Here is a 9,715-nt window from a genome sequence, read left to right as displayed (position 1 = left end):
GACAGAAACACAAGCAGGAGGAGTGGCAGAGGGAGAAGCAGGCTTCCACGGAGCAGGGAGCCCGATGCGGGGCTCGATCCCAGGACCCTGGGATCATGACCTGAGCAGAAGGCAGATGCTTAACGACTGAGCCATCCAGGCGCCCCGAAGAAGTGAATTTTTAATGATAGTTAATTTTAATTAATTTTGATTTAACTCTAAGAAATGTTGCTCTCTGTCCAGTCATTTGAAAATGTCCAACTAACTTTGAAATAACTGCGATATGTGAATTTACTCTTTTTTTTTTTTTTAAGATTTTATTTATTTATTTGACAGAGAGAGATAGCGAGAGCAGGAACACAAGCAGGGGGAGTGGGAGAGGGAGAAGCAGGCTTCCCGCCGAGCAGGGAGCCCGATGTGGGACTCGATCCCAGGACCCTGGGATCATGACCTGAGCTGAAGGCAGACGCTTAACGACTGAGCCACCCAGGCGCCCTGAATTTACTGTTTCAACTAGTAAATTTTATGAAATCTAAATACCGAACAAGTACTTGGGATAAATACTTAGCATCCAAATTGAAATGTGTTGTAAGCAATAATACATACTGAATTTTGAAGACTTGGTATAAAAAAAAATATAAAATATCTCACTGATAATTTTATATTGATTATATATCAAAATAATAATAGTTTGGACATACTGAGTTAAATAAAATGTATTATTAGTTTTTCTTTTTTTTTTTTTTACTTTTTAAAATACAGCTCCTAGGAAATTTTATATTGTGTGGCTTGCATTATATTTCAGTTGTACAGAGCCACACTTTAATATCTTCCTCAATGATACAGGAATAAAAATAATTTCCTCCAGTGGTTGTTGTGGCAACAAGAAAAGATAACTGTGCAAAGTTCTTAGTGAAGTGTCTGACAAAGAGCTGGAAGTACTCGCTAAAGAGCTATTATTTTGTGAACACTATTTCCATTCCTATTTTCTCTGACATAGAAAGGAGAATTTGATGATATTCTGTGGGATATTCAATCTGTTCCCCTAAAGTGCACAAAAGCAAAGAAGACCACTGATAACACAGAAGTACCAATGGCAGGGTTGCTGATAATTTACCAAATAAATCCATATTTTGTTTTCAATTGCTGACTTCCTACTTTGTAAGCTTTATGACCCATGAGATATGGCTTACATGCATTCATTCATTCATCAAACCTTTCCCTGAGTATCTATTTCTAGAAGAATTGAGCTTCCGTAATTTGGAATTATTGTTTCTTAACTGTTATAAATCTGTAACAAAAAATCTACTGACATCTAAAAATGTTGAAATAACTTTAAAATGACAAATAAGAAAACTAATACTACACTAACTTGAATTTAAATAAAATCTTGAAAGAAAAAAATTGACAAAGAACATACAGGCTTCTGCATCTCCAATTTTCCCTACTGAACTTAAAATTCATTCTCTTTCTCAGTAACACCTCATCTTTTCCTTTTCTTTATTATTATAGTGATTTTAAATTCTAATGATTTCTTTTAAGATCTTGTATTTTTTTTTGTTCCTTATCATTTTTAAATGTGGCATAATTTGGAGAACGGGAAAGATGCAATATTCCTTTATAAAGGATGAAAGGGAAAATAAAAAAACTCAAAGTTAAATGTCAGAAGAGTAGCCATTGGTCGATAACACAGAAGAAAATCTCAAACACACACAAACATTCTTCAAATCATCTATTTGTGTGACTAGTCTACTCAGTAAATATTGCAGTGTTCCAGGAAATAAGCGAACCTTAAATTTCCATTTCCCTACATTCTATGAAGAACAGGTTAGCTTTCCTTCGAGCAGTTTAATTCCTTTTCCTAAAATAACTCCTTGGAGTATATTACATTTGTGAACTTTCCTTTGTTTCAAAAAGACAATAAAGGAAATCGTAACAGCTAAAATGTAGTGACTTCTTACCAGGTTCCAGGAGCTATTACAGGTCCTTTTCTTGTATTCACTCATGGGATTCTTAAAATAATCTTATGAGATACTATGATAAGCAGAATTATAGCCCCCTGCAAGGGTGTCCATGTCCAAAGCCCCGGAACGTAGGAGTCTGTTATTTACATGGCAGGGAGGGAAATAAGGCTGCAGATGGAATTAAGGGTGCTAATCCGCTGGCCTTGAGATGGACAGAGTATCTTGGATAGTCCAGGTGGGTCCAGTGTAACCCTGGGATCCTTTGGAAGTGAAAGAGGGAGGTAGGAGAGTCCAGGTCAGAGTCAGAGAGATGTCTGAAGACACCATGCTGCTGCTCGCTTTGAAGATGGAATAGGGCCAAAAACCAAAAGGCAAAAAAACATTAACAATAAAACCCTAAACAAATCCTCCCCTAGAGTCTCCAGAAAGGCAAGCAGCCCTGCCAGTTTCAGCCGGATGAGACCCATTTTGGATTTCTGACTTCCAGCACTGTAAGATATGAATGTGTGTTGCTTTGAGCTACTAAGTTTGTGGTAATTTGTTACAGCAGGAATAGGAAACTGGCAGAGATTGGTACCCTCTTTACTCCCATTTTATGGAAAGCCAAGGCATAGAGAATTTATTTATTTTTTTAAAAGATTTTATTTATTTATTTGTCAGAGAGAGAGGGAGAAAGCACAAGCAGGGGGAGTGGCAGCCAGAGGGAGAGGGAGAAGCAGATTCCCCTCTGAGCAAGGAGCCCGATGCAGGACTCGAAGATCCCAGGGATCATGACCTGTGCTGAAGGCAGACTCTTAACTGACTGAGCCACCTAGGCATCCCAGGCATAGAGAATTTAAATAATTGATCCAGAGATCACACAGCAAGCAAATGCACTCTGCCTCTTAACCCCTGGCAAGAAAATAAAAGTCAAGGTTACACATGGCATCCTCTCTGTCTTCTTAGCATCTCTTCACTCCCCAAGTCCAAGCTCCATTGCTACTTCCTTATGGGAAACCTTCCTTGACTGTGTTGATGAGGTGGTTGCTCAAAGGATACAGTGGTGAGGTAGAACCCAACTCTCATTTGAAGCACTTATTATGGTTACAGTTTAACATTTGTTCCAGTCCTTTCTGTCTCTGTCAGCAAACTATAAGCTCCGTGAGAGCAGAGTAGCACCCGTCAGACGCAGGGGCCAGGGGTCCCTCAGTTGTCTACTGAATTTCCATGTAACCACGACAGACTCACCTGAGCATACTGAATTTGTTGAACGTGGTCTTAAAGAATGAAATACATTCCAGCAGGATAAAGTAGATTATTGGAAATGAACTTCAAAATCCTAAACTTTTGCCCCTAAGTGAAAAATCAGCTCTGTGAAAATAAAATCTGAGAGACTAAAACAACAATCCCGAAGAAATTTGTTGAAGCATGGGAAAATGCTGTATTCATCATTGGTTGGCCAAAAGATGTATTTTGTCCTTAACTGTATTACTCAGTTTTCACAAGATTTCATTATATCAAAGCCTGGTACTTGGGGATAAGCTTTAAATGTACTCTTCTGGAAAGCAAAGAAACAAACAAAAACAAGTATAACCAGGCTTTTATATATTCGATTATTTTTAAAAGTTAAGGGACTTTTTATGACTGCTGATTTGTTGAGTCTATGCTTTTTCTAGTCATATACCTATGTATTCCTCCTTGATAATAGAATCTTTTTAATCTTCAAACTATGGCCTCTCCCAAAACACTCATCTCCACTAAGAGTATAATTTTCTCTATATTTTTAATATATATTTATATTTTTTTCTATGTCTATATAGTCGAATTTGCTAATTGTTTTTGGTGAAAGCTTCTGCGTACCCCACCACACCTGGTTTTCTGCTTTTCTTTACCATTGTGGTGGCTTTAAATTTTAAACATTACTTTTTAGATTCCATACATTTTCTTCTTTGTTCCTTATTCCTTTGTTCTAAATTTATATCATTCAGAGAACTAGAAAGATGCACGATCCTTTGGATGAGCTCTGATACCAGATGTAATCTGAATTTAGTAAGCCTTGGCCTCAAAGATTCGTGTTGCTAATTGCTAAGCCTCTGATCACATTCAATTAATTCTTATACCCATGGAGAAACCATTCAATTCATTTGTCCATCTTCTGCACCTTTGAAATTCAGCTCAAAACTAACTCACAAAGAAAAATAACTGCTAAAGATTCTCTGTGCTTTTAAGCTCCACATTACACCATCCATGCAAACCTTTTAAAATCACACTCCATTACACAAGCTTCCTTTCCCCAGGGAATCTTATATTAGTATATTCAAGATTCAACCCCACTAAAGTGAAATAAGAACATTAATTCAGGATTAAAGGGTTTGGAAGTTGTTTCTTCCTCATGTATCCTTTCAAAAAGATGACGCTGGGCAAACATGTTAAAATCCCTTTGGTAATAAAGTTTTTATTAAACTAGTATGTTTATTATAGAATAAGAAGAGAGATAATTTTATTTCCTTGGAAATAGTTCCCATAGTATATTTCTCTCTGGTCCTGACTTTATTCATAGGACCCTCGTTGGTGTCTTTCTTCTGGCCACACCCACCCACTCTCTTCTGGCCACTGTACCATTGGGGTGGATATGGAACGAATAAAGCAGACATAGTTCCTACCTATATGGGGTTTCCTGTCTACCAGTGAGATAAGAAAAATACATGAATAGTAAATAAAAATAAATAAGAGTTCAATGAATAGCTCAAGATATGATTAACTGCAAATACACACTGTAAATATTACAGAAAACTAGAAAAGAGATCATTTATTCATTCATCAATCATTTAATTGGTATTTATGTTGTGTCAGGCATTATGTCTCCTCTGTAGACTGTTCCTCAGAACTCAGATTTGTATATCCAATTTTCGATCTGAAATCTCCATATATGGACCTGACAGGCATTTCAAACTTAACATGTCTTACAGTGAACTTAGATTCTCTTGCCAAATCTTCTCTCGCAGTCTTCCCTAATCTGAATGGCAACTCAGTCCTCTGGTGGTAAAGGCCAAAAAACAAACAAACCCAAACCCAAACCAAAATATCACACATTCATCCCTGAGTCCTCTGTTTCTCTCATACTTTATGTTGAATTTGTAAACAAACCCTACTGGCCTTACTTTTGAAATGTATTTGACTCCAACCACTTCTCAGAACCTCAGCAACTACCATTCAGGCTTTTGCTGGGATCACTGTGATAGCTTCAGGATTAATGGTCACCCTGGTTCAACCCTGGACCTTCTGCAGCCATAGATCCTGTCACTCTCCCAATCAAGACCTTCCAATTTAATGAGCTTACAGCTAAGAGAGCACTTACTATCCAGGCACTAGTCTAAGCTCTCTGCAAGTATTACTGAATTCTCACAAGAACTTTACACTGCATGTACCATTACTCTCTGTGTTTTATCAGTGGAGAAACAAAGTCACAGGGAGGACAAGTCATTTGTCAAGATCACATAGCTGGCATGTAGCAGAGACAGGGCTCAAATCCTGACATTCCAGCTCCACAACCCAGGCTCTTGGCTTCTGGGCCTCCTCCCTCCAGTGACTTCCCTTCACACTCTTGGGAAAAATTCCTCCAAGTCTTCATGATGGCCTTCATGATCTGTCCCCCATTACCTCAATGACCTCACTTTCTACTACCTCTCTTTGGCTCGCTTGGCCCCATTGGCTTCTTCCCTATGCCTCAGACACCCTTAGCTTCTTCCCAGATTAGCAACTTCCGTCCTGGCTGGTCCTTCTGCTTGAGACATTTTCCCACAGACAGTGGCATGATTCACTTCCTTACCTACTTTGGGTCTTTCCCTAAATGTCACTTTTTCAGTTATTGAATATTCCCCTTAGTGAACATCTTAACTAATATATCTAGATGTGATTCTAAACACTTAATATATATTTTACTTCATTAAACCCTCAAAATAGCTTTGGGTTGATGGAACTATTACCCTCATCGTACAGATGAGAAAAAGAGAAATGTTAAATAGTGTGGGGAAGCTCACATATCTGATAAGTGATGAAGCCAAGATTCCAACCTAGAGTATCTAGCTCCCGAGTCTGTAATCTTTCTCTCTCTCCCTCCCTCCCTATGCCCACCCATGACTCACACACACACACAAGCAACATACAAATTTGGTGTCTAACAGGTGACAGAAAAATGAGAGAGAAAAAAAATCAGTTTGTTCAGAAGCTTTGAGCCAGAATAAGAAGATGATTAGCCTATCAGTATATAGGACAGGAGGTAGAGAGTGTAGATGATCAGTTTTCAGAGCCATGTTCCTCTGAGTGTCATCCACGGGGCTCTTGCATCAGAAGTACCTGGAGGTGTTTGCTAAGAATGCAGATGTCCAGGCTGTACTCCGTACCTTTGTATATGGAATTTTTGGGTCCAGGAGCCCAAGGATTGGTTCATACATAAGAATTCCTAGGTGATTTTAAAACACATTAAAGTTTTTGAACTACTATCTTTAAAGATAAGGAATAATTTCATTGACTTAAATTTGTACACTAAACATCACAACACTAATATGGCATTTCCATAACAACAAGATTTGGAAAATGTACTATCAACGTAAAACTCTGCAACTCAGGACAGGGATCTTTGATGGGTTTGTTCATGGGAGGATTCCAAATGTCTAGAACAGGGGCTGGCCCATAGAGGGCCACCAATAAATAGCTATTGAATGAGTGAATTTGGAGTGGCCCAGAGGAAACTCTTAAGATGCACAATGATTCTGTATGAGCATATTTTACTGAGTGGTCGGAGATTTCCATCAGACTTCTCATAAAAATTCAGTTTTATCCTTATTTCCTTAGAGGTATGAACAGAATGGAAATTATACTGCCTTTTGTAATCCTTGATCTAAATGTGACTTGAGGGTCTGGCATTTAGCAGCTGTGTGATGTGAATAAGATATTCAATCTTTCTGAAGCCATTTTCTTTACCAGTAAATTCATCCTCATTCCATTTAATGTCCATAAAGGTATTATATAAATTAAAGAGATCCTTGAAAAAATAAGGCATTGTTATCTTTTTTTTTTCTTCAAATTTCTACCTGCCAAATTTTATAGTCTAAGTGGTAAAATTAGTGGAGGGGGGAAGGCTGTTTGATGATTGAGATGGCATAAGCAATACACATAACTATAGAATGTTACTGTCATTAATGAGAGTTAAACTTGGGGGAAAAAGTCTCAAATTCTTTTAAATTTAATTTGTGAAAAACTTATGGGAATAATAAGTATGAAATGATTCCCACCTAGTATTTCCTCCTAGAGAAAATCATAGCCCAATAGTTCAAGAACAGTATTGCCTTTTGAAAATCAAATATTGATTTGTTGAAGAAGCCGCCACAGAATGGTATAGCTTAGTATTCTGTCACTCAGAGGCACAGCACAAACCAAATGACTTTCATTTAAAAACTTTGAGTGTAACAGGTACTTCTCATTCATTATTTACTACATCCTTGATAGCTGAATGCTGAAATCTAAGAGGAGAAAGTCGATTGTGCTGAAACCCTGCAATGTCTCCCCAATTTTTGAAACTTTAACACACCACCTCCATCCAAACATGGGATTTCAGTGACTAAGCAGATCTTTCCCTGAATCTCAAGTAAGAAAAGATGCTACCCTGTACTTTATTCTTGCCGATAAAATAGGTGCACAAAGAAGGAATAACATTGTCTCGTATAACTAAAGCACAGACAGAAATGTAATTTGACAAATGGCAAGAAACAACATTCTAATCAATACACCATGCATTCCACAAAATTCTCAGAAACTTTATTCTGATTTTATGCCTAAGTTAAGCATTTTGTAAAGGCATTTCCATTGCTGGGTCATAAATGAAAGCTCCAAATACCTTGAAGTTAGGCATTTATCTACTGACATCTGCACAACTGGATTGGTTACATGTGATCTAAAACTATGCTGGGGGCTCTTCTTTCAAATTAGAGTTACAAAATAAAATCCACTGAATTAGACCAAACCCCCCAAGTTTTCTCTTTTTCTCTGCACAAAAGCGAGTAACAGCACACAAAATGTTAGGCAGAAGAGAATTTCTAATAGACCAATAAACTGCACATTTCGTGACAGATCTAAAAGAAAGATAATCAGCTCTGAATGGCAGAAGTAGTTTTAAAGATTTTCCCCACATTGTAAAGCACGGTAGTAAACTCTAGGTCACACATTTCTTTATTGCAAGCCGAACACCCCAAACCCTAAATTGCAACCTCATCTCTATCATAACAGTTCCATCCACCGGGGCTGCTTTGCCACAAATACCATACCGTGAGGATGAGGGTTCTGGGTCTACTCATTTCATCGTCACTCTCCAGAGGCAAAATTTCGTGGGATGGTTCCTCTTGGCGTCGTCTACAAATGTGTGGACAGCTCCTCTGGACCACAGAGCGAAAAGCTTGAAGCAGAACAATGCTGGCAGTGCAGCCCATTGCTGCATCCTGGAGCCTACAAAATAACTTCTATGTTGATGCTATGTTTGAAAAACAGTGGCTCCTTGTCCCTGAAAACAGCCTACATTGCAGCTGTAGCCAGCTCACGCTCCAATCACTTCCTTGAGCTCTGATCATCTGATCGCCGCCAAATAGCTTGGATGCAGAGATGGGAAAGATTTGATCCACTGAAACTGAACACGCTCAGGAACATTAGAGCATTTCGCCCGGAGAGTTATTTCTCAATTCATTTCAAGAACAGGTTTCCTGTTCATTACAATGATTCTCTCCAATTCCAGTTTCAGAGGTCTCAGTAAATATATCTTTTTCCCTCAGACACTCAAATAAATCACTCTTTTTCAGACTAAACAACTGAAAATCTAACTCTACATTGACATTTTTCCAAGGCAAATGAGTGTCCCATAAAGAGTGAAAATGGTTTTCTTTTTAAGTGTAAGCACTTCTGCAAGGAAATTTTTGCTAGACACCTCACGAAGTGATTGGGGTTTTACTTTTCATAGCTCCTAAGTTCCAGAAATGAAATTGGCTCATCCAAAATGCGGAGCCCGCTGAGCCAAAACGACTTATCAAAAGCATGCATGCATTAGCCAAGCCCACGTGAGTGACACCAGGGTTGCCCCTGCGAGTCCCTTTCAATAGTATGGTTGTTCTGTTCCCACACACACAGTTCTGCAGCCTAATACATTTTTATATTTACATAGGCGGCTTGTGGGGCTGAAAATATCTCTATCACTGAGGTCACTTGGCGAGTTCTGCCAAGCTGACCTCTTAGAAGAGGCAGCTGTAAAGCATTTTCACATCCTATCAATAAGAATTCAAGGCTTCAGGAAGGACTTGGAGGTCTTCGGTAGTTAAGAGTCTAGTATTCCCTGACTCCTGTGAGACTAGTCACTTAGGAGGGAACCAAAGAGATGCTTAGAAATCACGTGACCTGCTTGGAATGGCTTCAAGATCTAATGGTATACTGTAAGAGAATAGGGCAACAGGGGATGCTTGTGCTAAAAATATCTCACAGCAAATGGATATTGCTTACAAATGAGGAAAGTATGAAATCTCCAGTACGATTTTCAATGTCGGGATCTTTCTGTCAAGCTAATCCTTCTAGTGTAACTCTCAGGGATTCAAAGTAAAAATGTTTTCTTTGGTTTCTGGGCTCCTCAGTGCAAAGGGTGCTTGCAGGAAGTTTGCAGTAGGTTTGTTTTGCTGTGAGGTGTGGCCCCTCCAGCTCCAGTGAAGTCGCTTTCACAGAAGCGTCTCTCACGATGCTCAATTAGGCATTAATTGCGC

The 9,715-nt window shown here is 38.7% G+C and overlaps 1 protein-coding gene across 11 annotated transcripts in view; it reads right to left on the bottom strand.

The window, feature by feature from the left end:
- DOCK10 (dedicator of cytokinesis 10) overlaps window positions 1-9,715 on the bottom strand; it is a 255,238-nt gene that overhangs the window by 187,652 nt on the left and 57,871 nt on the right. For 9 of the 11 annotated variants that reach the window (XM_032401123.1, XM_032401126.1, XM_032401122.1 and 6 more), the window contains exon 1: window positions 8,246-9,715. This exon is cut by the window's right edge and continues 383 nt beyond it. The exons of the other annotated variants lie outside the window; for them this stretch is intronic. In XM_032401123.1, the coding sequence (XP_032257014.1) occupies window positions 8,246-8,407 (162 nt within the window). In that variant the 5' untranslated portion in view covers window positions 8,408-9,715. The remainder of the gene's footprint in view (window positions 1-8,245) is intronic. 11 annotated transcript variants of the gene reach the window in all.

The sequence above is a fragment of the Phoca vitulina genome, unplaced genomic scaffold (genome assembly GCF_004348235.1).
Source record: "Phoca vitulina isolate PV1807 unplaced genomic scaffold, GSC_HSeal_1.0 scaffold1, whole genome shotgun sequence".
In the NCBI taxonomy this organism is placed as follows: Eukaryota; Metazoa; Chordata; class Mammalia; order Carnivora; family Phocidae; genus Phoca; species Phoca vitulina.
This window is presented reverse-complemented; position numbering and strand designations above follow the sequence as displayed.